The sequence below is a fragment of the Carcharhinus amblyrhynchos genome, chromosome 5, assembly GCF_965287045.1.
Source record: "Carcharhinus amblyrhynchos chromosome 5, sCarAmb.v2.hapA, whole genome shotgun sequence".
NCBI lineage: Eukaryota > Metazoa > Chordata > Chondrichthyes > Carcharhiniformes > Carcharhinidae > Carcharhinus > Carcharhinus amblyrhynchos.
In genome coordinates, this window is record NC_137328.1 from 36569591 (window position 1) to 36597031 (window position 27441).

At 41.5% G+C, this 27441-nt stretch overlaps 1 protein-coding gene across 3 annotated transcripts in view; it reads left to right on the forward strand.

Moving 5' to 3' along the window:
* LOC145342968 (E3 ubiquitin-protein ligase RNF38) overlaps positions 1–27441 on the forward strand; it is a 217407-nt gene that overhangs the window by 143228 nt on the left and 46738 nt on the right. For all 3 annotated transcript variants that reach the window (XM_080188635.1, XM_080188636.1, XM_080188637.1), the window contains 2 exons: positions 17864–18057; positions 19532–19745. In XM_080188635.1, coding sequence (XP_080044761.1) covers positions 17864–18057; positions 19532–19745 — 408 coding nt within the window. The remainder of the gene's footprint in view (positions 1–17863; positions 18058–19531; positions 19746–27441) is intronic.

Below are 27441 nucleotides of genomic sequence, written 5' to 3' on the forward strand. Positions count from 1 at the left end.
GAAAGTAGAGTTAATGTTACAAGTTCTTTGGCTGTTCATCAGAACTGAAGAGAGGGAGAAATGTGTTACATATTGAAGTGTAGCTGTGAGAGATTGCAGCAAAATGTCGCAACTTTAAGAACAAATGACAGATGGCCTGATGTGGGAGTGGGAGATGGAGATTTGCAGTGAGGCAATACCTGATTGGGATATTTGAAAAGGGGGTTTTAGGTAGAGAAGAAAGGACACAATTTAAAGCTGTCAAACTCAACATTGAGTCTCGAAGGCTGCAGTGTTCCCAACTAAAAGATGAGATGCTGCTTCTGCAGATTGTGCCTGGTTTCACTGAAATATTGCAGCACGTCAAGGAGGAACATTTTGGTATAAGAATGAGGTACAGTGTTAAAATGGCATGCAATTGGAAGATTAGGGTTATGCTTGCAGACTGAGCGAAGGTGTTCCACAAAGTGGCTACCCAGTCTGTGTTCAATCTTCCCAAGATAGAGGAGACTGTATTGGGAGCAGCAAATACAAAGTTAAATCAAATTGAAGCAAGTGAAACACTGCTTAGCCTGAAAGGGCTGTCTGCAGTTTTGAATAGTGAGATAAAGGGGCAGGTGTTGCACCTTCTGAAATTGCAAGGGAAGGTGCTGTGGGAAGGGGAAGAGGAGTTGAGTATGATGGAGGAGTGGACCAGGGTGTCACTGAGAGAGCAGTTCTTGCAGAATGCTGACCGGGTTGGGGGGGAGTAGCAGAGGACAGTCCTTCGAATCTGTAGGTTTGTGGGGTGGAAAGTGAGGACACAAGATTCTGGGAAGGAGGAGAAAGGGATGAAGGCAGAAGTGCAGGAAATGGTTTGGATCCAGTTGCATGCCCTTTCAACCGCAGGTGGTAGGGAAGCCTCAGGACAAATGCTAATGAAGCAGAGAAACTGGGAGAATGAAATGGAGTCCTTACAGGTATTGAGGTTTGAGGAACTGTTGTCGAAGTAGCTGTGGGAGTCAGTATGTTTGTAATGAACATGGTGGTCAGTCTGTCACCGGAACTGGGAACAGCACAGTCAAGAAAGGGAAGGGAAGTGCCGGAGTTGAATCATGTGAAGGTGAGTGATGGGTGGAAATTGGAAGCAAAACTGATAAATATTTATAGGTTCAGACGAGAGCATGAAGTGGCACCTCCTAACAGCAAAAGAGTTGTGGCAGCTGCCAAGTAGGATTAGAAGAAGGAGTGTTCCACATAACCCACAAGAAGGGAGGCTTTGCAGGGGGCCTTGTGGGTACCCATGGTCACATATTTCATTTGCAGGAAGTGAAACAAGTTAAAGGAGAAATTATTTAATGACAGAACAAGTTTAGTCAGGCAGAGGAGAATGGTGGTGGACACTGGAAAAAGCAGTGAGCTTTCAGACAGACCTGGTTGGGCATGGAGGTGTAGAGAGGTTGGACATCCAAAGTAAAGAGGAAGTGGTTAGCTCCAGGGAATTGGCAATTGTTGATATGAGAGAGAGCATCAGATGAATCACAACTGTAGGTGGGAAGAGACTGGACAAGGGGTGAGAGGCCGGAGTCAAGCTAGGAAGAAATGAGTTGCATGGGGCAGGAACAGGCTGATATGATGGGTCTTCCAGGGCATCTCTGTTTCTGGATTTTGGGAAGCAGGTAGAAGCAGGCTGTATGAGGTTGGAGGCTGTGGATGGAAGATCAGCTGAGGTAATGAGGCCAGTGACTGTCCTGGAAACAATATCTTGATGTTCACGGTTGGGATCATGGTTCAGGGGGAGGTAGGAGATAGTATCAGAGAGTTGGCACTCAGCCTCTGAGCCAAACATCAGTATTCTGGACAGCAACAGGACCACCCTTGTTGGCAGGTTTGGTTACAAGGTCAGGGTTGGGCCTAAGAGAATGGAATGCAGCAAGTTCAGATGGAAACAGATTTGAGTGGTTGCGAGGGGTAGAGAAATTTAGAAGGCCAATGTTGCGCTGCTAATTCTCGATGAAAAGATCAGGATAGGAGGCTAGATTGTGAGGTCCAGGTACAGGGAGGATACTGGGGGGGGGGCGGATGAAAAAATCCATTGAATGGGGAAAAGACTCTTGCCCAAAGAAATAAACACAGATGGAGGTGACAGAAGGGTTCAGCATTGTGCTGAGCCTGAAAGTCATTGGTGTGGGAGCATAAGGACTTGAAATGAGTCCTTTGCTCATGACAGGATGTTTAGCATCAGAGAGGGGCAGGTCGGAGGCTATGGTAAATATGTGGCAAGGGCTGGGTTTAGAAGAATGATGGGGCCAGAGGGATGGCAAGGTATGGAGGGCTCCAGATGGGCATTGATATTCATAATTTGCTGGACCTTGTTTCCTTCTCACTTGAAAGGAAGAGAAAAGGCTTCTTCTTGTTCAGATGCTGGATGAGACGAATAATAAAATGGAACTGAGGACAAGGACAGTTTGAGAGAGTGTGAGTGGGTACACACGGCAGCACTTGGCACTGAGAATGTGGCAAAAACAGCAGTTCGAGAATATTTGCATATCCTGGAGATATCTATGATGCTGGATGGATTCAAAACAGGAAGGTTATGTGTATGTATGATTTTGTGTGAGCGTGTGAAAACGAATGCTCTATTCTTTTACAGGTTATTTACATTTTTTATACCTGTAATCTCACATTCTTGTTCACCAACATGGATTGTTACTTTTATAACTGCAGAAATTCTTTTGTGCTTATTGCCAAGGACTACACCCATTAGAAAGCACTAACTTCCTGTGCAATATCTAGCTCAGAATACGTTTGCTTCTGTAATTTGTTCATTGGGAATTGTGCGTGCTCCCCCTCATTCCTCCTAATCTCAAAATGATGGAATAATAATCACTGTGTCACCTTGTGGTTAAGTTGCACTCTATGAATTGAGGTTTATCAAAAATTGAAATAACATAGTAGCAAGAAGTTTCCATAAACAATTTCAGTGACTTAACAGCTTAAAGCTCTGTTTCTGGTTACAAAACAAGAAAGGATGTGAAGAATCACTTAATCCCCTAATAACACAGAACCTGGAACTGTGGTGGTTATCCAGAATGTATATGTATGTATATTTCACCTGATGAAGTCTTCATCTTTCCTTTGAGTTTCAAATGATTTATTGCACTGGCTTAAGGCTGACAAATTCACTGTTTGGAGCTACCACTCCATCCCTTCTTGCTACAAAATTGGTGAGTCATCTCCCAGCAGGGAAACTGGGCTACTCAAGTTCAGGTTTTTGAGGTATTTTGAGTTTGCTACTTTCACTAAAGGATATTTTGTCATTTTTGTGGCTGAAATACTGCTTCTGGCAGCCTAAATGACAGGTTGGCATTCCAGCCACAGAGATTAACATTTCCCATATATGAACATTACTATGAATTACAAAGCTGTTTAAATCAGAGTTCCGCAAGGGAAAAAACACTCAAGTCAAAACTAGGTTTACATAGGAATATAGGAATTAGGAGCAGAAGTAGGCAAATTCAGCACTTTTGAGCTTGCTCCAACCATGATCTGATCGAATCATTCAATTCAATCAGATCATGGTTGGTCTCATCCTCACCTCAAATCCACCTCCCCACCTGTTCCTCATATCCCTTTATCCCTTTTTTATTAGAAATATATCTGTTTCCTTCTTGGAACCATTCAAGGCCTTGACTCATCAATTGTTGCTTCAGAGTTCAGGGGTTCCAGTTCCACTCCAGAGACTTAAAATGACATTTCAGTTGCAATACTGAGGGAGTGTTACATTGTCAACAGATATAAACAACCCGCTCACCGCTGAAATCAAATTCATGCTGCTGCAAACCTACTCATTGATACCACCATTGACTAGCATTATATTAACGTCAGCTGTTAGCTCCTCGTGTCAGCATACATCAACACACGCTGTTAAGACTATAACCTCACTGGTGCACGCTGCCAAGCTTCCTTTTTATATGACAACAAGGTATTAAGGAGGAATGGCAAGTACACATTCCTGTTCAAACTTACAGTTGTTGAGATTGCAGAGCAGACAAATAATTGTGCAGCATCAAGGCAATTCGATATCAGGGAAGAATGTTAAAGATTGGAGGAAGCTCTTTGAACAGCTTAGGCAGATGTCCCGAATAAATGCACAGAGGAAAGCCTAGCAAGTGGCTGGAAAATTAAGTTTCAAAATGCCTCAAATGAAATTTTGTTTCTCAAAATCTATCTAGTCTTGCCCTGAAACAAACAAGAAAATTAGGCATTGCAGATTTCAAAGCCAGCGCTGGATGGTACCAGCTTTATGAAAAGAAATAATTTTATATAGTAATAGCGGACCAAGATTTCACAGCATCTCCTACAGAACTTGATGAAAGGCTTTTTGTATTTCAGTGTTTTATAATCAAATGTTGACAAAAAAGGATATAGATTGACCTGTATTGGGAACATGGATGAAACCCCCATTAATTTTGACATGCCAACTCATTAAAAGCATGAGCAAAGTTGGAGAGAAAGCAATATTGTTGAAGACAACTGGCCATGAAAAAGAACTGAATAAAATTGCATCAATTTCAATTTCTGGCTTTTGATTTTTGAATTTTATTAATTTAGTGTACAGAAATTAATGTCTGTCTCCATGGAGATTATTTTTATATATTAAAACTGAATAATATAAATACTTTTTGGTTCCTTTTGTGCTACTTTTGAGGGTGAGGTTAATGGGAACAATTTCTTACCGGGAATTCTGGTATTGGGAGAAGGATTTCAACCCTTCTGACATTACTCATGGAAAAGTCAACCCCCTAGCTTTTGGCTAAAAATTTAATTTTAGAAACTTCTACAAGTATATATATATTAATTTGAACTAACCAGTTTTCCCAGAAGATGACACTTGATACTGGTTTTAAATTCCAGTTGAAATTTCTCTTCAAAAACAAATACACAACTATATTGCAATGTGAACCTTCTCAAATTATTAAAAATCTGAATATATATGATCAAGTTTGCTGTGACATTAACATGAATGTCGGCTAGTTTCAATTGGATATTCAACACTGGGACTCTGAGGACTTGAATGGAATTTCTACTTTCACTTTGAAGGCACTTTGTTGTATGAAATGAAAACGTTGACTTCCTGCTTGTGCTGTGCTGGGTGCCTTCAGTTGCAGCTGATTCTACTTGATGGCCAATAGGAAAGGAGATACTTCTACTTTTATCACCAGTAGCTGCTTTGCAGATCCAGGAAAAGCTCCACTCTGCAAGTTATTTGACTCCTGCATTATAGTACAATGCCATTGACAGTGAGAGTACTTTGCACACATGGCCTTGTGGTTGTTTATTGTTAATATAAAAAGTCACTTGTACTATATTAAAATTAGGCACTTATGTGATCTTTTGATTTGTATTCAGCAGCCTTTGGAAAAACCCTGCATTATCATGGACTGAAGTGATAAAATATTTATTGAAATGCATGACAGACACACATTGGTGATGTGTTTGTCTCTGAAATAAATAAGACATTTCCATTACTGGAAAGAAGAAAAATGGGGACTCTGAATGTGAAAGAGTCACCAATAAATCTCACAGGAATTTTGGAGCAAACCTCGTCACCCAAAAAATAAAAATATACAAAGCTTTACCACAAGAAGTAGGTGAAGAGTTTTGCATTTATTCATTTCAGGAGAAGCTACATAAACATCTTATGGAGAAAGGTATGTTATGCGAGTATTATAGGAAGAGTAGGAGAAGGCCCACGTGAAACATTGTTTAGTTTGGTGTTGTACGTTCTCGGTAATTCTATATAAGTGAGTCCATTATTAATGAAGGAAATCTTGCGTAGTTTTTCAAAACTATGATCAGCAAAGTCATCCAGTTTCATTTAACATTTGTACTTTTCTGTACTTGAGATTTATTGGTTCATTAATCTCTGCTGCTGCTATTAACAAAAAAAAATAATTTTGTAATGTTAACCACCATTGTTCCTTTAGAAGGACAAGAATGGAAGTGTTTGAAGGGGTTTCTGTGAAAGTCTCAGGCTTTGTGCGGGTCATGATGGAATGGCGATCTTAATACCAGCAAGTTGACAGAGAGTAACACAGAGGGTTAAAACCGGAATTACTGTTCTGCTGAGATAAAGTGTTGGATTGTACACTGTAGAATAGTTCGTGGTATGACTGTCCTGTCTTTCTAATTGAAGGGAGTGGGCTAGGAAAGCTGCCATGAAGTGGGTTGTAAAAGGAGATAACTTGATTGTTCTTTTAGAAATTGAAGGATTTCTTTCCCCTGAAGCAGAATGACAAGAATTGCTTATTGTTCTTGTTTGTATTGCAATAAAAATAAAACTTGCTCTTTAGATTATCTACTATATTTGGTAACTGTGTTGTTCAATCTCTGTGAGGGCTAGGCAGTCATAATAGCAACGTGTACTGTGAAATACATAATACGTAAACCTTGTTTTTTTTCCATCCTCCCCACAATGTTGCTTTCATTGCTAATTTTTACAAAAATATTATTTTATATAATGTATATTTAATATTGCAAATGTAAAACTATATACCTAAAGTGCTCTAAATTTCATACAAATTGTGGAACATTCCGCAGAATATATCAGGAATAAATGTCTTGAGCAGTGTGGAATTTTGATATAACTGTTTCATTGTATAATGTACTATCCTGCTCCCTTCCAAAAGAAGGGTGTGTTCCACCAGCACTACCCTGTACAGCACATCTTTTCGAGGAAGACTTGTGCTATCATTTTTTTTATTGACAGCAGCTTGAAATACTAATAAAAGGGAACACATGAAAGGGAAAGTCTTCCAACTACAAAGACTGGATGTGACTATGAGACTTTATGGTTATTGCTAAAGAATCTTGTTTAAACTTGACAGTGAAGGCTTGTGCACTCACTGCTTCAGAATCATGTATTGTATTTGAACAAGTGTGTTCAGAGAGAGTATTGAAGAAGTTTTGAAGTGAACAACATCGCAGCTCAGCAGCTGTAATTTGAATATAGGATTCCAGCATGCTGTTCTGTTTCACAGTTGCTACAGAAATCCTGATCCATACATAGAACCTCGCTTCAATCAGCTAAAGGTTTTTTGGGTTCTGACTTTTAATACAAAAGAACCTAAGAATATAAGAAATAGGACCAGGAGTAGGCCATCGAGCCCCTCGAGCCTGCTCTGCCATTCACTAAGATCATAGCTGATCTTATAGTAGGTTCAGTTCCACTTACCCGCCTGCTCCCCATAACCCTTAATTCCCTTATTGGTTAAAAATCTATCTGTGACTTAAACACATTTAACAAGTTAGCCTCTACTGCTTCATTGGGCAGAGAATTCCAAAGATTCACTACCCTCTGGGCGAAGAAGTCCCTCCTCAACTCTGTTCTAAATTGACTCCCTCGTATTTTGAGGCTATGCCCCCTAGTTCTTGTTTCCATTCTAAGTGGAAATAACCTCACTGTTTCTACCCTGTCTAGCCCCTTCATTATCTCATATGTCTCTATAGAATCTTCCCTCAATCTTCTAAACTCCGATGAGTACGGGCCCAGTCTACTCAATCTTTCCCCGTTAGCTAACCCCCTCATCTCCGGAGTCAATCTGGTGAACCTTCTCTGTACCCCCTCCAAAGCTAATATATCCTTTCTTAAACAAGGGGACCAAAATTGTACATAGTACTCTAGGTTCAGCCTCACCAGTACCTTGTACAATTGCAGCATGACCTCCTTACTTTTATATTCCATCCCCCTCGCGATAAAGGCCAACATTCCATTTGCCTTCTTGATCACCTGCTGCACCTGCAAGCTGACTTTTTGTGATTCATGCACAAGGACCCCCAGGCCCCTCTGCACAATAGCATGTTGTAATTTTTCAGCGTTTAAATAATAGTCCATTTTTCTCTTATTCTTTCCAAAGTGGATAACCTCACACTTACCAATGTTATACTCCATCTGCCAGATCCTTGCCCACTCACTTAGCCTATCCAAATCTATCTGCAGACTTTCTGTGTCCTCCATGCAATTTGCTTTCCCACTCATCCTTGTGTCATCTGTAAACTTTGTTAACCTATACTCAGTCCCCTCCTCCAGATCATCTGTGTATGTGGTAAACACTTGCGGCCCCAGCACCGATCCCTGCGGCACGCCACTAGTCACTGATTGCCAACCGTAAGAGCACCCGTTTATTCTGACTCTCTGCTTTCTGTTAGATAGCCAATCCTCAATCCATGCTAACACATTACCCCTAACTCCGTGTACCTTTATCTTATGCAGCAACCTTTTATGAGGTACCTTATCGAATACCTTCTGGAAATCTAAATACACCACATCCATCGGTTCCCCTCTGTCAACCGCACTCATTATATCCTCATAAAATTCCAGTAAATTAGTCAAACATGACTTTCCCTTCATGAGTCCATGCTGCGTCTGCTTGACTGAACCATTCTTTTCCAGGTGTCCTGCTATTTCTTCCTTAATGATAGTTTCCAGCATTTTCCCAACTACGGATGTTAAGCTAACCAGCCTGTAGTTACCTGCCTTTTGTCCGCCTCCTTTTTTAAACAGTGGGGTTACATTAGCTGTTTTCCAATCAGCTAGCACCTCCCCAGAGTCTAGCGAATTTTGATAAATTACATAAGAACATAAGAAATAGGAGCAGGAGTAGGCCATCTAGCCCTTCGAGCCTGCCCCGCCATTCAATAAGATCATGGCTGATCTGTTGTGGCTCAGTTCCACTTTCCCGCCCTCTCCCCATAACCCTTAATCCCCTCTCTTATCAAGAACCCATCAACCCGCTTCTTAAAAATATTTAGCGAGGCAGCCTCCACCACTTCAACGGGCAGAGAATTCCAGAGATTCACCACCCTTTGAGTGAAGAAGTTCCTCCTCAACTCCGTTCTAAACCGCCTCCCCTTTATCTTGAGGCTGTGCCCCCTAGTCCTACTGTCTTTTTTGAGCGGGAAGAGTCTCTCCACCTCTATCCTATCCATCCCATTCATCATCTTATACGTCTCAATGAGATCTCCCCTCATTCTTCTAAACTCTAACGAGTACAAGCCTAGTTTATTCAGCCTCTCCTCATAGCTCAATCCCCTCAACTCCGGTATCAGCCTAGTAAACCTCCTCTGCACTCCCTCCAGGGCCAAAATATCCTTGCGCAGGTGCGGCGCCCAAAACTGCACACAGTACTCCAGCTGCGGCCTCACCAATGCCCTATACAGCTGCAGCAAGACCTCCCTACTTTTATATTCAATCCCCCTCGCTATGAAGGCCAGCATCCCATTCGCCTTCCTGACCACCTGCTGCACCTGCAAGCTGGGTTTTTGCGACTCATGCACAAGGACCCCGAGGTCCCTCTGCACCGTCGCCTGCTGCAGTTTTTCGCCACGTAAGTAATAGTCCTTCCTACCATTCTTCCTACCAAAGTGGACCACCTCACACTTGCCAACATTAAATTCCATTTGCCATTTCCTGGCCCATTCGCCCAGCCTATCTAGATCCTTCTGCAGACTCTCCACACCCTCCGCACAATTTGCCTTTCCCCCAATCTTGGTGTCATCAGCAAATTTCGACACCCTGCACTCGGTTCCCTCCTCCAGATCATCTATATAAATGGTAAATAGCTGAGGCCCCAGCACTTCTGCCATTTCTTTTAGTACCCTGGGATGCATTCCATCCAGACCAGGGGACTTGTCTACCTTTAGTCACATTAGCCTACCTAGCACTACCTCTTTAGTAATAGTGATCATGAAATGGTAATGTTCTAAAGTAAGGCAATATCCATTCTGTGACTTTATTTGCTTCGGAAATTCTAATCCATTGCCTCATCTGTGTCTTTAGGTCTGTAAATTTGCATCTCAATGTTCTTTTGCAGGAAGGTGTCAGACCTGCATCTTTAGATAGCTCTAACTCAACACAAAATTGCCTATGTTTATTTTTAAAAATAAAATTAATTTTCTTTTTGGCAAGGGAATATTATGATTTTCAATCCAGTTAAATATTACCCACCAGACATCGCTTTCAGAGTGGCTGCTTTTCTTCCTGGATTTGCACAGGTAGGTATCATGATTCAACCAGACGCCTGGCAATCTGCAGTGTTACTCCATAAAAGAATTGTATTGCCATTTAACTAGCTGAAGGGGGAATGTGTGCCAACATTGCTCACCCTCTTCTGGCATTAACAGTAACAGGCATGATCAAAGGAGTGATATTACTTTTTCATCTGTTTTTGTGCAGACTTGCTACTGCTTTCTTGAGCATGGCCTGGTGCTCCTAACAGCCCTGAGAATCACAAATATCACTGGGTTACTCATGACTTTGATATTTTCAGTCGGAAAATTTGGTCCAAGTGCTTTTCAAAATATTTACAAAGAAATATTTGCAGGATGTCTAAAGCATTGAAATTGTATGGATTTCTCACTTGCAGTACACTAATATGCTTTAAAGCTTTGGATTGTTTCATATTTGGCAGAAAAATTATGTAAAATCTCATAAATCTGTCTTGTAAATGTTTATGCCTTCTACACCTAGAAGAACAAGGGCTGCAGATACATTGGCACACTACCACCTGCAAGTTTCACTCCAAGCCACACACTATCCTGACTTGGAACTAAATTGCTCATTCCTTCACTGTTGCTGTGTCAAAACCCCCCTGGAATTTCCTCCCTAACAGCTGTGTGGGCCAGGAAGGTGGCTTGTCATTACTTCAAGGGCAATTAGGGGTGGATAATAAATGCTGGCCTACCCGTTGATACCCGCGTCCTGTAAACAGAGTTTTTAAATAGCCTGAATTTTGAGTTGTGCTCCTCAGAAGCTCATGTTCTTTATCGTTTGATACTCCTAATATTCGCCATATATTTGAATCATGCTTGCCTGAATTTTGTATGACTTTGTATTTCCTGTTGCTGCAGTTTCAGAATCTGTCATTTTATAAAATCACTAAATTAATTTCTCGTATGAAGGTTGAAAGAAAACTGGAAATCTTCAGATACAAGCAGCAGATCCAAAAGAGAAAAAGTTAATATTTTGAGCAGCAAAGTTCAAAATACTCAACTTCAAGGTAGCCTACAAAAAAAATCAAAGCGGGCGGCAAGAAATTCAAGAAAGGTCGTCCCATGCTTGTTACTTTACATTGAGATTCTTCTATAGTCCAAATGGGGCTCAACAATTGCAGGCGCATGTGTCTTGTTGAGAATTGGAAAATAATGCAGAGTTTGATTGTAGGAACAATGAGCATGGTAGTGAAATTGGAGAAGAGCTGCTTCTCCAATCACAACTCCTATTTCACCCATGCTCACTGCTCCATCTCCTCCAATCATAGGTTCCCGCCTCCTGGCATTTGCTGTTCCTTCAGAAATAGAGACTGGAATTCTTCCATGCCGTCCATCACAGGAATCATAGCAGGTAGGGAGCAGACCATGCAAAGGTCCATTGATCTTGGGCAAGATTTTCTGGTTTTGGGGTGAGCACAACTGGAAAATCCTGCCCAGAATCTATCATTGGAGGAACAGCGAGGGCGAGAGGGAAAGAACCTGTGATTGGAGGAGTTAGAGCAGCAAGCATGAAGGAGACAGGCGAATTAAAATCAAAAAAAAACTTTCTTCTGATGATAGAGAAAGAAAGGGATGGAAGCCATTCTTTTCAGATCAGAACCTCAACTCAGGAGTCAATAGATAATTTATGTTTGTTTCCTCTCAGGATTGAAAAAAAAATCCATTTAGCATTGTGTGTTTTTTGTTGGGATGGAATGGGGCTTTATCTGATAGCTGTCATGGAGCATCCATTATGGTTGTGTCTTTTCAATATTTTATAAATAAAATCAGTCCCCTTCCCACCTGTCTCCAGTTACAATCCAAGAGCGTTGGGATCTTGGCATTGCCGTCAGCAGATCCAAGGAATAGAGAGAGCCCAAGATAGTGGCAGAACCAGTGCAGGTAGAACAACTGTAAGTGAGAGAGCAGGGAGGGAGAGACATTCAGGGAAGGAGAGGGAGGATTGGGGGGAAAAAAGACTCAAGGCAAGAGAGAGGGGGCTGAGAGAGGGTAACATTGCTCACTTTAACAACTTATACATAAACAAAATAAGCTGTATGATTTCCCAATTTAAAAAAAAATCTTAATTTTTCTTTCTGAAATTAATCTCTGGTCCTGGGTTTCAAGTTTACAAACTACTGTTTGAACATAATGATCAAATGAGAAAGGGAAGGGTTAGACCCTTTCCAATGACTTAATCAAATAAAATATATTGTGGGAAAAATCTAGTTTCTCTTGTTCCCCTTAGGGTTTCCTTTAAATGTTTCTAAAGCTTTTTTGGCTATGTTTATGCATGTTTTCTTTTATTCAAGAAGATTATGATTTGTAAATCAGGAGACCTGTAAACACAGAAAAACCTGTCCTTCCAGGTCTTGAGTTTGCTTTAATATCAGCTACAGAGGAGGACAACCGACTTTTCTTTGGGAGGGGTGGGGTGTTGAATAAGGGACAGTGCGTAGTTATTGGATTCTTCGTTGCCTGTTCAGCACCAACATCTCTTGTTTCTTCAATATTCTTTAATGGAGACCTGAAGCAAATTTGTAAATTCCTGCTTCAAGAACAGTTTAGTTTCTAATTTAACTCTTAAGATCTGCTTTACTTTCAAGGAGCCCCTGAGAACCAAGCGTCAAAAAATATTTTTAAACTTTTGGTTATGTATTAACATTGAGTGAAACATTAGCCAGGATTTAGTCTTAAACACAAAATGGGAACATTGTTATAACTGCACAAATGGTTATTCTGTTTCATTTACTTTTGTGCGCTCAAAATGACACCATTATGGTAGAAGTCAATAATAGTGTCAGTATTGTAATAGAAGTTAATAATAAAGTATCAGCTGTTGATTATATGCACTTCATATATTACCAAGTGCAAAACTGAGTCAAGTGTACATTAGCTACTTTTGTGCATTTTGCAATGTATCCTGCAGGAGCAATATGAGCCACATCAAGTAAAAAGAGAAAATGCTGGAAATGATCTGCAGGTCAGATAGCATCTGTGGAGACCCAGATGTTCTGATTGAAATAATGGTGAACCTGAGACTCCTGCTGCTGCTTTGCATTGGGAACTAGCAGAAGCCCTGACATGCACATGTGCATGCTACTTGCAAGTGTGAACATCAAATTTCCAATTGGAAGACATATGCTGCCCTGACCCTGCATTGTAGGCTTGGCCTAAATACTCTAGAAATTTGCACCCAACTAATGTCGGTTAATCACGGGCATAGGATCTGGCTTGAAAATGATCTGGAGATGCTAGTGTTGGACTGGGGTAAACACACTAAGAAGTCTCATAACACCAGGTTAAAGTCCAACAGGTTTATTTGGTAGCAAAAGCCATTAGCTTTCAGAGCGCTGCACCTTCGTCAGATGAGTGGGAGCTTCTCCCAGAGCAGAGAAGCTACGACATCTTTTCCGGAGCCTTCAACATGTCATTGATGAAGATGAACATCTCGCCAAGGCCACACCCCCACTTCTTGCCTTCAAACAACCATACAACCTCAAACAGATTATTGTCTGCAGCAAACTACCCAGCCTTCAGGGGAATAGTGACCGTGACACCACACAACCCTGCTACAGCAACCTCTGCAAGATATGCCAGATCTTCGACACAGATGACATCATCTCACGTGAGAACATCATCCACCAGGTACACAGTACGTACACTTGCAACTCAACCAACGTTGTCTACCTGATATGCTGCAGGAAAGGATGTCCCAAGGCATGGTACATTGGGGAGACCATGCAGATGCTACGACAATGGATGAATGAACACTGCTCGACAATCACCAGGCAAGAGTGTTCTCTTCCTGTTGGGGAACACTTCAGCGGTCACGGGCATTTGGCTTCTGATCTTTGGGTAAGCATTCTCAAAGGTGGCCTTCATGACACGCAACAACGCAGAGTCGCTGAGCAGAGACTGATAGCCGAGTTCTGCACACATGGGGACGGCCTTAACCGGAATCTTGGATTCATGTCACACTATCTGTAACCCCCACGACTTGCCTGGGTTGCAAAATCTCACTAACTGTCCTGGCTGGAGACAATACACGTCTCTTTAACCTGTGCTTAACCCTGTCTCCACTCACATTGGCTGTACCTTTAAGACTTGATTACGTGTAAAGACTCACATTCCAACCATTATTTTGTAAATTGAGTTTGTGTCTTTATATTTGTGAACTGAAATCCCACTCACCTAATGAAGGAGTAGCGCTCCAAAAGCTAGTGGCTTTTGCTACCAAATAGACCTGTTGGACTTTAACCTGGTGTTGTAAGACTTCTTATTGAAAATGGTCAACAGCAGAAAATGTATTAGAAAAACCCTGAAATACTACAAGTAAACATTGATGCAAATACACTCTGCTGCCCCCTCCCCTCAGCCAAATCCACCCCAAGTTCCTCCATCAAGAGAGCATTTTTTCCATTGCTGACATCAAAAGGAATATTATCTTGGGTGCCCTTCACCTCTAGTATAAACTCTAATACAAAAAATTACAGCTGCATAAAATAAAGGCAAAATACTGTGGATGCTGGAATTTAAAACAAAAACAGAAAATGCTGGAAAATTTTAGCAGGTCTGACATCATTTGTGGAAAGAGAATTGAGCCGACATTTCGAGTCTGGATGACTCTTCGTCAGTGCTCTGGCAGAGGGTCATCTGACTCGAAACATTGGCTCTATTCCCTCTGCAAAGAGACGGCTGCAGCTTGAACTACGGTTGGCATTCATCAAAATTGGAAAACATTAGAAATGCAACAATGGGTTTTAAGGAACTACAAAGACTGGGAAAACTGGGGGAGGGTGAAAAGAACATAAAGGAATGTCTGTGATATAGTGAGAGACAGAAATGGTGCAAGGACGAAAGGTGTGACATGGCACTGCAAAAAGGCGTAAACTGCAGCCTCTCAAGTCTGAAATGCTTGGGGTCAAAGCATTTCTTGATTTCAGAATTTGCTGGAATATGGAATAACATTAGAATGCCTAAGCCAGTATTGATTCCTACCTAATTAGCTAACTTTTCCCTTCATTCATCCCCCTCTTTTTCCTGCTGTCTTCGCACTGAAATAACCAAAGGCTGTTACTCATATAAGAGTAGCTTTGACTCCTTCCCCTCCTAAATGCTGTAATTTAGATGTCATACTATGCAACTTAGAAGGAGGGCACCAGAATAATCAGAAAGGCTATCACATTCACTATTTCATGATTTATTGCAGTGCTGTTAGGGGTGAGTCTGAGTGGGGTGGGTCTGTTCAAAAAATTTCAGACTACTGGTAGTTTTGGATTTTGTATTTACAACTAGGATAGTGTTGTAATAGGACAGGTTAAAATTATCAGCAATTAAAAATATGAGCAACGTCATGATCTGAAATAGTTGAATTCAGTTCTAATGAAAGGTAAATGACTTGAAATGTTAACTTGTTTCAAAAAATACCTGCGATGCAGGAGGAGGCCATTCAGCCCATCAAGCCTGCACCAAGAACAATCCCACCCAGGCCCTATCCCTGTAATCGCACATATCTCTCTCTGCACACATTTCTAGACCAGCTGAGTATTTCTAATACTTTCCATTTTTATTTCCGATTTCTGGCACCTGCCAATAGTCTTGCATTTTTGGGACCCAGATGTATGATTTAGATTTGGGGGTAATTTTAATCTCATCTAGATGGATGAGATGATGCTGGGGGAAAGGAGGTTTGAACTGTTAAAATCCAACCTACCATAAACACTCCTTGTTCAACTTGGATGAGTTTCAGATTGGTGAACAACCCGCTTTTGAGGGTTAGGTTAATAATTATTGTATTTAAATAAGGCTCCGTGCCTCAGAATTTGACATGGAGATGCCGACGTTGGACTGGGGTAAACAAAGTAAGAAGTCTTACAACACCGGGTTAAAATCCAACAAGTTTATTTGATAGTAAACCCACAATCTTTCGGAACACTGTTCCTTTGTCAGGTGAGTGGAAAGTTCAGAATTTGACAGCAGCTTCGATTCAATGCCTCAACTGCACATATCCTAGGGACAGTAAAAAGTCTGACAACACCAGGTTTTAGTCCAACCGATTTATTTGATAATAGACTCACAAGCTTTCGGGGTTAGCCCCTTCGTCAGGTGAATGGAGAGTTCTGGCCTCAGACTGGCCTCCATTCACCTGACGAAGGGGCTAACCCCGAAAGCTTGTGAGTCTATTATCAAATAAATCGGTTGGACTAAAACCTGGTGTTGTCAGACTTTTTACTGTGTTTACACCAGTCCAACGCCGGCATACCCACATCATATCCTAGGGATCAGGAAACCTTGCACCAAAAGGAAACAGTATCTGCCAGATTCAGCAGATAAGTACTTTTCCACCATTGCTGGTGAGCTAGGATGGCAAGGAGAGCTTCCTCCTGGCTCACCTGGCAAACCTGTAATTTCAGCCTTTGTATGCTTGATGATCTTGTGGTAATCTGCCCCAGCCAAATAATCTTTCCCACTTGCCCTTCCAGCACGTTTCAAGCTCAGCCTCCTACCAATCATTGTTTGCAAACAGAATGCCAATTAAAGATGAGCTCTGAAAAATCCCTTTGGAGTGTATTGTTAAATCCAATGCAGAGGAGGCTGGACTTAGGATAAAATTTATCTTAGAAACCATGGATGGTTTAAGATGAGCTCCAAGAGAAAAGATACTTTAAAATGATTTAGTTGTCAATATATGTTTTCTTACCGCAGTCAGGTTCCATTTGAAAGTTAGAGATGGGCTGAATAATAAGTTCGGAGGTCTTTGGAACATCTTAAACTCAATGTTGCAATGTTTTTTTAAAGAACAAGATTTACGTTAGGTGCTACCTTACTCATCACAACATAACTGAAAACCCAGGCACAACTCACACTTTTGAGTATTGTACACATTTTGTAATTCTCTAATCTTTCCTAAATGTAACTAAAAGCAGATAAACCCAGAAGGAAAAATAACATGCCATGAATTTCTAAAGCCTTGCATGGTAGTTTATTTTGTAAGCTGAAGTTTGGAAATAAAAGTTGTGTAACACAACCAAACATTTGGAGCAATTTCAAGGAGAATTGGCGTTTGAAAGATGTTTCAAGGCTGCCAAGCATATTAAATCAGGAGCAAATGTGAGGAAAGCTAGCACATGCATGTGGCTAAACAATGCCCTATGATGGTTGGGATTGTTAAAAGTTTAAAAAGCCTGTCAGGCAGTGCACTGCATATATTTGAAGTGGTTAAGTGATGCTTTATTTGGCAAAAACTGGGAGGAATAATGGATAAGGTATCTATTGCCACTTGCTAGTTGGAAAATGTTGCCAATTACGTACAGTTTGGCCTCCTTCAGCCCAATAAAGCACAAAATAGTGTGAATATCCTGGAACAGTTTTGGCAAAACAAATGGAAACCGTTAGCCTGTCATCTTCCTTGAAGTATGATCTGTTCACTAAGCCATAACAAGAATGTTGAGCCAAATCATATTTTGCCATTGCAAATTTTGTGCATCTGCTATTTCAGTCAGTGGATTCAAACCTGTGAAATAATACATTTTGTTCCTACATGCCCCTCAATTCTTTGAATTATAGCACAGATTTTCTGATCTGATATCCTTCAATCTAACCATTTAAGGAACAGAATACTGCAGAATTTTGCAGTAAAATTTAACAGGACTGCCACTTTCCTGAAATGTTTGGATTTCCCTGCAGCCAATGGTTCACCCCTCCCGTTCCTGTCTTCCTTTAATAATCGGGCCAGTGTTTGGGGAAGACTTTCATTAAACTGACTCGGTCAGAGCAGGGCCATGTTCTACAGATTAGTAAGGAACCATATTATATGCCTTTGTGGAAAAGAATATTATTAATGAATTGTTTTTGTTTTGTGATGATGCAGAGTGAAGAAAGCCCAAGTCCCAAGCGCCAACGCCTCTCTCATTCGTTTTTTGAATATACGGCAGTATCTCCTGCCCCATCACCACCAATGCGACCATGGGAGATGACATCTAATAGGCGACCTCCCTCAGCTCGACCAAATCAACATCATTTCTCAGGGGAAAGATGCAATACACCTGCACGAAACAGAAGAAGGTAAATAGTTGCAAATTAGATGCCCATTAAGGAGGTCTCTATGTATTGCAATTTTACAGTGTTTAAGCTGCATTGGCTCTTCAAATAAAAATGATATTGTAATGCATTTTATGGGATTACACCTGTTTGAAATGTGTCAAACTGAAGTTAACATTTGAACCTGTGGTGTCATTTTAAAAAAATATTGTCACAATTTTTAGTCCAAAGGATACCACCAATGAAAAATGTGCTTCCATATATTTCACTAATTCTAATAGGTACTGTTCATCTTCAAAGGTGAGTGAGATGTCAGTTCTATAAAGCAGAAAGAAGAAAATACTTCAGGGATTTAAAGAAAATGTTTCCTAATGTTCTTTAGAACCAGGACTAGAAGAAAATGCTATTTGGTGTACACTATCATTTAAAGCCTAAAATTCCACTAAGTGCTTTTCTTAGAGCACTGCTTAACTAGTTCAAAATGAATGTACTAGCCACTTGTCATAACTGAGCATAAAGCAGCCTAATGCTAACACACTGGCAGACATATTGATAGAGACATAGAGGAATTTATACACCTAATGATTTGGATATTGCAAGGAAGCAAAGATTCAGCAATATTTGGTTTATTTGAAGATGGACTTCAAAGAGCAATGATAAATTTTTGTTCCTGCTCAAGGTGTGGTGGGAAGGTGTTATTCTTTCACAATGCAGTTTGCATTTTTTGCTGAAGTTATAAGTTTCATTATGTAGTTTTCTTCATGCAATGAACAATGCTCGGAGTATTTTTTTCAGGAGCCAAACATTCTTCACTGGACAAATCATATGATGAAGCAGATGCTGTTTCAGCTAAAAATATAAACCTTGTTTTAGCAACATGATAAAAATAACACATTCCAATACACTTGGGGGATACAAATTACTGTCTTTGCTAATTGTAGCAGTGAAAGAAGTAGAGTAAAAAAATAAAGTGGTGAAACACTGGTTTTGCTTCCAACATTTTCCAAAATGAACAAAGGCTCAAATCTCAGCCCTGATGCCAAGTATACAGCATGAGATTGATAGATTCCCCAACATTAAAGCTATCAAGGGATATGGAGACAATGCAGAAAAATGGTGGAGGTAGAAGATGACCTAGTTGAATAGTGGAGCAGGCTTGAGAGGCCAAGTGGTTTACTCTTGCTCCTTTGTTCCTAGTAACCGTTTGTTGATTTTGTTAGACTTAAATTTTCAGAAATGTTTTTGAGATTCAAATGTTATATAAATATTCAGTGTAAGATACCAGTCATTGGTTTTATTTACACTAAGGTTTGAAAATAAGAATTTAATTACATTAATTTGTTAAGATCATGCAATATATGGTAAATCGCAGGTTAAAACCTGTAATGTAGATAATATGGGTCAAACAATGAAGCTGCTAATCAAAACCAGATATTGTTCAACTCCACTGCACTATAAATATTTGTCCTATTAACTGTTCTGATCTGCTTTTGCACAGTCCTCCTGTTAGGCGTCAACGAGGGAGACGAGAAAGACTGACTAGACATAGTTCTGTGAGCCAAGACGAAAACTACCACCACCATCCTTATGGACAACAGCCAGCTGCAGAGGAGCCCAGAGCATTTCACCCTCCGAATGTATCTCCCCGCATGCTCCACCCTGCTGCACACCCTCCACAGCAGAATGCTGTGGTGGTGGACATCCATGAACAGGTAGCTAAATTGATTCAGATATATTAGCATTTGTTTTGTTTCTTGGTTTAGGACGATAATGAGCTTTCTCTTTTATAAGCCTCTTAGTGAATACCTCCTGTACCACAAATAAATCCTTATCTTTAATCATTAGTATTGAGTGGTCAAGTAGAACATAACTAGAACAAATCTGCTGAGTAAGTGTTTTTGAAAGGATATTCCTATTGACAGCAGCTGTTACATAGATTTGGAAATCATAAATGATCACCAGTTTCTTAAGACATGAAACAGACCGTGGCAAGTATTAAAACACACTGCTCATTTGTATGCCCTGTGTGCGTCTGTGTATATAAAATAAGAACTGAATATATCAATAGTGTCTGAAATGTATCTATCCCTTGCTCCCTAATCCCATTTCACCTGACTCTATTAGCAACCATGAACACAACAGATCAGTGTGTGAGTTTATGGAAACTTGTAAATTAGGGAATATGGTTCACTACGGTGGACATTAAGCAACTTGAGGAGCACAGAAAGCTGGGCGGATAGATGTTGCATGAAAATTAATGTGAAGACAGATGCATTTTGGAAGGAAAAAAATGAGAGGATTAAATTTCAAAAGAAGTAGAGGATTAAAGGTTCAGACACATGCATCATGCTCTCCCCACAAACATGTGACCTCATGTATGTGCGCACAGACACACACACACTCGCAGTTAAGACAAACCTTCATTTTTTTGAAAAATAATTAAACAGCAGCTAGAAGCTTGTGTGCATTTTGGGCATGTTACTTTCGGAAGCTATTTGCACTGGCCTAGAATGGCATCCTCATGAGACTTTTTTTTGCCATGGTGGCCAACTCTTTGTTAAACATTGCCTGGTGCGGATCAGGAGCCCCATTGTCCCTTGGCAGTCTATACATTCACTGTTGAGGAAGACTATGGACTGAGCAGGTGTAGGATTTGTTGACTTCTGTTTTTTTTTCCTGGGCCCTCTCCATGGCCAGCTGAACATTTTTTTCTACTCATCTCTTCCAATGCCCTTCCAAACTGTCAGCCTCCAGAAGTCATAGCCTTCTACCTAGATTACTATCTCCCAGTTGTTAGTGTCAAATCCACTGTCTTCAGATCTCACTTGCTGGTGTCCTTGTGGTGTTATGGACATCCAGTAGATGGTGTCCCAGTGTCCAATTCAACATACTAAAGGTTGTTGGGGAGAAAATAGAGCCAACATTTTGAGTCTAGATGATCCTTTGTTTGAAGGGTCATCTAGACTTGAAACATTGGCTCTATTCTCTCCCCACTGATGCTGTCAGGCCTGCTGAGATTTTCTCTTTTTTGTTTCAGATTCCAGCATCCGCAGTATTTTGCTTTTGGTTAAAGGTTTTGGGGATAGGGCCTTCAACCATCTGATGAACGTAGCCAAGGTAGTGCAGGCATTGTTGGCTTGGCAATGCATACATTGATTCCGATCTCAAAGGATTCCGTTGCCATAATGTAGCTGATATTACTCATCATGTTGTCATAGAAAGAGGAGATCACATTGAGCAGCTTTGGCAGGCAACGTTTTGGATACTGTTGGGGGGACGACTTACAGGTGTCTGCCCCTGTTGCTCAGAAGGGAAGCGGGAAGCAGGGAGAGGAGTAGAGCATTAGTCATTGGGGACTCCGTAGTTAGCGGGACAGATAGGAGATTCTGTGGGAACGAGAGAGACTCGCAGTTGGTGTGTTGCCTCCCAGGTGCCAGGGTCCGTGGTGTCTCAGATCATGTTTTCGGGATCCTTAAGGGGGAGGGGGACCAGCCCCAAGTCATGATCCACAGAGGCACCAAAGACATAGGTAGGAAAAGGAATGGGGGATGTAATGTAGAAATTCAGGGAGTTTGGGTGGAAGCTTAGAGCTAGCACAAACATTCGTTATCTCTGGTTTGTTACCTGTGCCACGTGCTAGTCAAGGAGAGGAATAGAGAGAGAGAGAGCAGTTGAACATGTGGCTACAGGGATAATGCAAGAAGGAGGGATTCAGATACTTGGATAATTGGGGGTCATTCTGGGGTAAGTGGGACCTCTACAAACAGGATGGTCTACACCTGAACCAAAGGGGTACCAATATCCTGGGGGGAGTATTTGCTAATGCTCTTCAGAAGGGTTTAAACTAATTCAGCAGGGGAATGGGAACTTGAATTGTAGCTCCAAGGAGGTTGAGAATAGTGAGGTTATCAACAAGGTTTCAAGGTCACAGGAATGTAAAGGCAAGAAGGTGGTTTGAAGTGTGCCTACTTTGACGCCAGGAGCCTCTAGAATAAGGTGGGTGAACTTGCAGCATGGGTTGGTACCTGGGACTTTGATGTTGTGGCCATTTCGGAGACATGGATAGAGCAGGGACAGGAATGGTTGTTGCAGGTTCTGGGGTTTAGATGTTTCAGTAAGATCAGGGAAGGTGGTAAAAGAGGGGGAGGTGTGGCTTTGTTAGTCAGGGACAGTATTACAGTGGCAGAAAGAACGTTTGAGGACTTGCCTACTGAGGTAGTATGGGCTGAGGTTAGAAACAGGAAAGGAGAGGTCACCCTGTTGGGAGTTTTCTATAGGCCTCTGAAAAGTTCCGGAGATGTAGAGGAAAGGATTGCAAAGATGATTCTAAATAGGAGCGAAAGTAATAGGGTAGTTGTTATGGAGGACTTTAACTTTACAAAAATGACTGGAAAAGCTATAGTTCAAGTACTTTAGATGGGTCAATTTTTGCCAATGTATGCAGGAGGGTTTCCTGACACAGTATGTAGCTAGGCCAACAGGAGGCGAGGCCATGTTGGATTTGGTACTGGGTAATGAACCAGGCCAGGTATTAGATTTGGAGGCAGATGAACACTTTGGTGGTAGTGACCACAATTCGGTTACGTTTACATTAGCGATGGAGAGGGATAGGTATATACTGCAGGGCAAGAGTTATAGCTGGGGGGAAGGAAATTATGATGCGATTAGGCGAGATTTAGAATGCATAGGATGTGAAAGGAAACTGCAGAGGGTGGGCACAATTGGAATGTGGAACTTGTTCAAGGAACAGCTACTGCGTGTCCTTGGTAAGTATGTACCTGTCAAGCAGGGAGAAAGTGGTCGAGTGAGGGAACCATGGTTTACTAAAGAACTTTGATCTCTTGTGAAGAGGAAGAAGGAGACTTATGTAAAGGTGAGACATGAAGGCTCAGGGCACTTGAGAGTTACAAGTTAGCCAGGAAAGACCTAAAGAGAGAGCCAGGAGGGGACATGACAAGTCTTTGACAGGTAGGATCAAGGAAAACCCTGAAGCTTTCTATAGGTATGTCAGGAATAAAGGAATGACTATGGTAAGATTAGGGCCAGTCAAGGACAGTAGTGGGAAGTTGTGCGTGGAATCCAAAGAAATGGGAGAGGTACTAAATGAATGAACCCCGGTAATTATAGACCAGTGAGCCTTACTTCTGCTGTGGGCAAAGTTTTGGAAAGGATTATAAGAGAAAGGATTTATAATCGTCTAGAAAGGAATAATTTGATTAGGGATAGTCAACATGGTTTTGTGACGGGTAGGTCGTGCCTCACAAACCTTATTGAGTTCTTTGAGAGGTGATCAAAGAGGTGGATGAGGGTAAAGCAGTTGATGTATATATGGATTTCAGTAAAGCGTCTGATAATGTTCCCCACAGCAAGCTTTTGCAGAACATACGGAGGCATGGGATTGAGGGTGATTTAGCGGTTTGGATCAGAAATTGGCTAGCTGAAAGGAGACAGAGAGTGGTGGTTGATGGGAAATGTTCATCCTGGAGTTCAGTTACTAGTGGTGTACTGCAAGGATCTGTTTTGGGGCCACTGCCCTTTGTCATTTTTATAAATGACCTGGATGAGGGAGGAGAAGGATGGATTAGTAAATTTGTGGATGATGCTAAAGTTGGTGGATTTGTGGACAGTACAGAAGGATGTTGCAGGTTACAGAGGGACATAGATAAGCTGCAGAGCTGGGCTGAGAGGTGGCAAATGGAGTTTAATGCAGAAAAGTGTGAAGTGAATCACTTTGGAAGGAGTAACAGGAATGCAGAGTACTGGGCTAATAGTAAGATAGTTGGTAGTGTGGGTGAGCAGAGAGATCTCGGTGTCCATGTGCATAGATCCCTGAATGTTGGCACCCAGATTGATAGGGTTGTTAAGAGTCGTATGGTGTGTTAGCTTTTATTGGTAGAGGGATTGAGTTTCGGAGCCACGATGTCACATTGCAGCTGTATAAAACTCTGGTGCGGCCGCACTTGGAGTATTGCATACAGTTCTGGTTGCCGCATTATAGGAAGGATGTGGAAGCTTTGGAAAGGGTACAGAGGAGATTTACCAGGATGTTGCCTGGTATGATGGGAAGGTCTTATGAAGAAAGGCTGAGGGACTTGAGGCTGTTTCCGTTAGAGAAAAGGAGGTTCAGAGGTGACTTAATAGAGGCATACACGATGATCAGAGGATTAAATAGGGTGGACAATGAGAGTCTTTTTCCTCAGATGGAGTTGGCTAGCATGAGTGGACATTGCTTTAAATTGAGGGATGATAGATATAGGACAGACGTCAGAGGTAGGTTCTTTACCCAGAGAGTAGTAAGAGTATGGAACTGCCTGCAACACTACTGGACTCACCAACATTAAGGGCATTTAAATGGCCATTGGATAAACATATGGATGATATTGAAATAGTGTAGGTTAGATGGGCTTTAGATTCATTTCACAGGTTGGCGCAACATCGAGGGCTGAAGAGCCTGTACTGCGCTGTAATGTTCTATGTTCAGCTCACATGGTTGAATGCCTTGATAGGATCGATGAAGGCAACGTAGAGTGGTCTCCTTTGTTCATGACAGTTCTCTTGCAGCTGCCAGACTGAGAAGATCTTGTCAATGTTAAATTTTCCAGTTTGAAACCTCACTGGGCTTAAGCATCGATGCATTCAGCCAGCATTTGCAATATGACAGATACTCTTCTCATGGTGCTTAGCAGGGCGCTGCCTCGATAGTTGACTGTAATCACTGCGGTTGGCCTTGTTCTTGTACAGGGTCACTGTCTTTGCATCATGCATATTGTGGGGCACTGCCTCCTCCCTTCTACAGAAACAGAGAAGCCTATTTAGATTCTGCAGGATTCTGCCAGTTTTGCATGCTTGATGAGTCCAAGCACTATAACATCAACACCTGGAGCTTTGCCCATGGCAAGCTTCGCTAAGTGTACTGTGGGTTTGCTGTCCGGCTCTGCCTTGACCAGCAGGCTTGCTGTGGTGCATAGAGCTTCCTTAGTTAACTGTACTGTTCTGAGAACATGCTCTGAGGTAGTGTTCCACCCCTTCTCCAACTTTTTATTGCAACTAGTGATGACCCCCCCACCCCCGGCCTTTATTATCATTGAAGCCATTTTCTTTAATGGAGGATTTGTTGTCCTTCTGATTCCTTCACACATGCCTCTTGACATTCTCTATGTTGAAGGAGATCAGGATTGCATGGCGAAGTTGGACACAGTAAAAAGTCTGACAACACCAGGTTTAAGTCCAACCGATTTAGTTGATAGTAAACTCACTATCAAATAAATCGGTTGGACTTAAACCTGGTGTTGTCAGACTTTTTACTGTGTTTACCCCAGTCCAATGTCGGCATATCCATATCATGGCGAAGTTGGAACCAGAAGTCATTATGGTACTGTCTAGCAGTCTATTTCACTTAACTCTGAATGCAAAAGAGCCGTTTGAAATATTCTTGCTCTGACCTTTTATGATTAATGAAAGCGGGACCACTTGGCTCCAATGACAGATTCCATCACAGTGATGTTAACGTTGAACCAGCCAGCATTTTTCCGATCTTGCTTCCCATTTACTGGGAGAGCAGTATTGTAGATGGTGTCTCAAAGTATATTCCATGTCATTTCAGCACTTTGTGGGAATACCAGAGATGCTTACACATTTAAGTTAGGGAACTGATTATCCAGGGAACAAGAATGACTTTCATTGATATGAAGTCAGCATTTCTCTTTTGAACAAAAAATCTTCAAGGATTGCATCCTCATTTTTGAGCACTACAGAGTGATCTGCATCACAGCCAGCACTGTGTAACTGTATGCGAATGCTGTTCAGAGAGCCATGCCTGGTGATGATCGGATCCGGCCGATGTCAATGCCCTGATGTTGGATGTCGCTAATGTGCCTTGAGATGTGTTTTCTTCTGAAAAAATGTTACTTGAAGTTCGTAGTGGCAGCAAAGCTCAATTATGTCCATTCTCATTTATCTTTCCTGTGTTGTAGTCTGTGAGGCTTGAGGGGGCCATACGTCATGATTCATGCTCACTTATTCATTGAAATCCTCAAGTAGATAAAGATGTCCTGACTTATGGATTCTATTTATAGCAGTGTCAAGCTCCTCATTGAACTGGTCTTTCACCTCTGTAATGGGACACAGCATCAGAGCATAAATGCTCATGGAATTTACTGGCACTGTAAGTTGAGAAGCGAATGAAGAGAACACGTTCCAAACCCTCACCATTTGTCAGAGATTCTATCAATGATAACTTGAATTCCCAACAATAAAGCTTATACCTTGCTCACACGTTTCCTCTAATATCTTCCTCTGCTAAATGAACGTGTGATGTTTCTCGACAAGCTTGGTTTCAAGGAGGATTGCTATTTTCATGTTCAGCCAAAAGATCACAGCTGTCTTGCATGCGTTATTGACAAGTTATCTGTCAGTCTGTGACCATGGACCTGACATTTAAGCTTATCAATCTCAGAGTTTGTGCCATACTTCTTTCTTGTTTGTTTGCCTGAAGCAATGGATTCCATCCATTTGTTGCGCAGACTCTTGAACTCCAAATACCCATTGAAGCAGATAGATCGTGGATGGTCAGCAGTTTTCTAGTCAGAAGCTGCCTGATTGTTAGGGTAGTGGCTGATCCAGTGGGACACAATGGTCCCTCTCATCACTGGAGGCAGCCTGTAGCATTGTTCTCTGTGCCATTTGAGCTGGGCTCATCATTTGTGCAACTGAAGTCTCCCATGTTGTGCTGCAAAACCAATGCATCCTTTTCAGGACACAAGCTTGGGCAAATTTTATGTAGATGCTGGTTGAGTCCAAAGGTGTGCAGCATTCATTACATTTGGCACTGGCTTGATTGCAGAAAGTTTACACATTTGTCAGAAAATTTACACATGTGGATATCAATTTACTTTTGATTTCTACTCCAGATTTTTTGTCAGGGTTTACTTCCTTCAACTCTACCAAGGTATCATCACGTCAGCGGAGGTGTTCACCCACAGCTGGGATATTTGGTTCATGAGTGCCAGGGCATGGCCACATGCCAATGGGCTTGCACACTGCATGTTTAGGGACCAAACTTTATCTGACTTCCTCTAAAACTTTAGCCTAGTGTGAGAGCCTCAGCTTTTGTGTGTCACCATGAGCTGAGGACTTGCTGTTGCAGAAGCTATGTTCTGATGGGGAAAGATTTACACAATTCGACTTCTCTTTTGCATTGCTGCTAGCCAGTGGATATGAGCTAACAATGAGAAGCAAAGATGTACACATAAGCACAAAGCATGCTAACTCTCTTCACCCACGCATTAGACACATCTCATCGACTTGTTGGACGCCATTGGCCAGTTGACTGGAGGGCACAAATTTAATATCACCCAAAGAGAAAGATTAGGAGTGTTTATTTCTCATGTAGAGGTTTGTAAAAACATA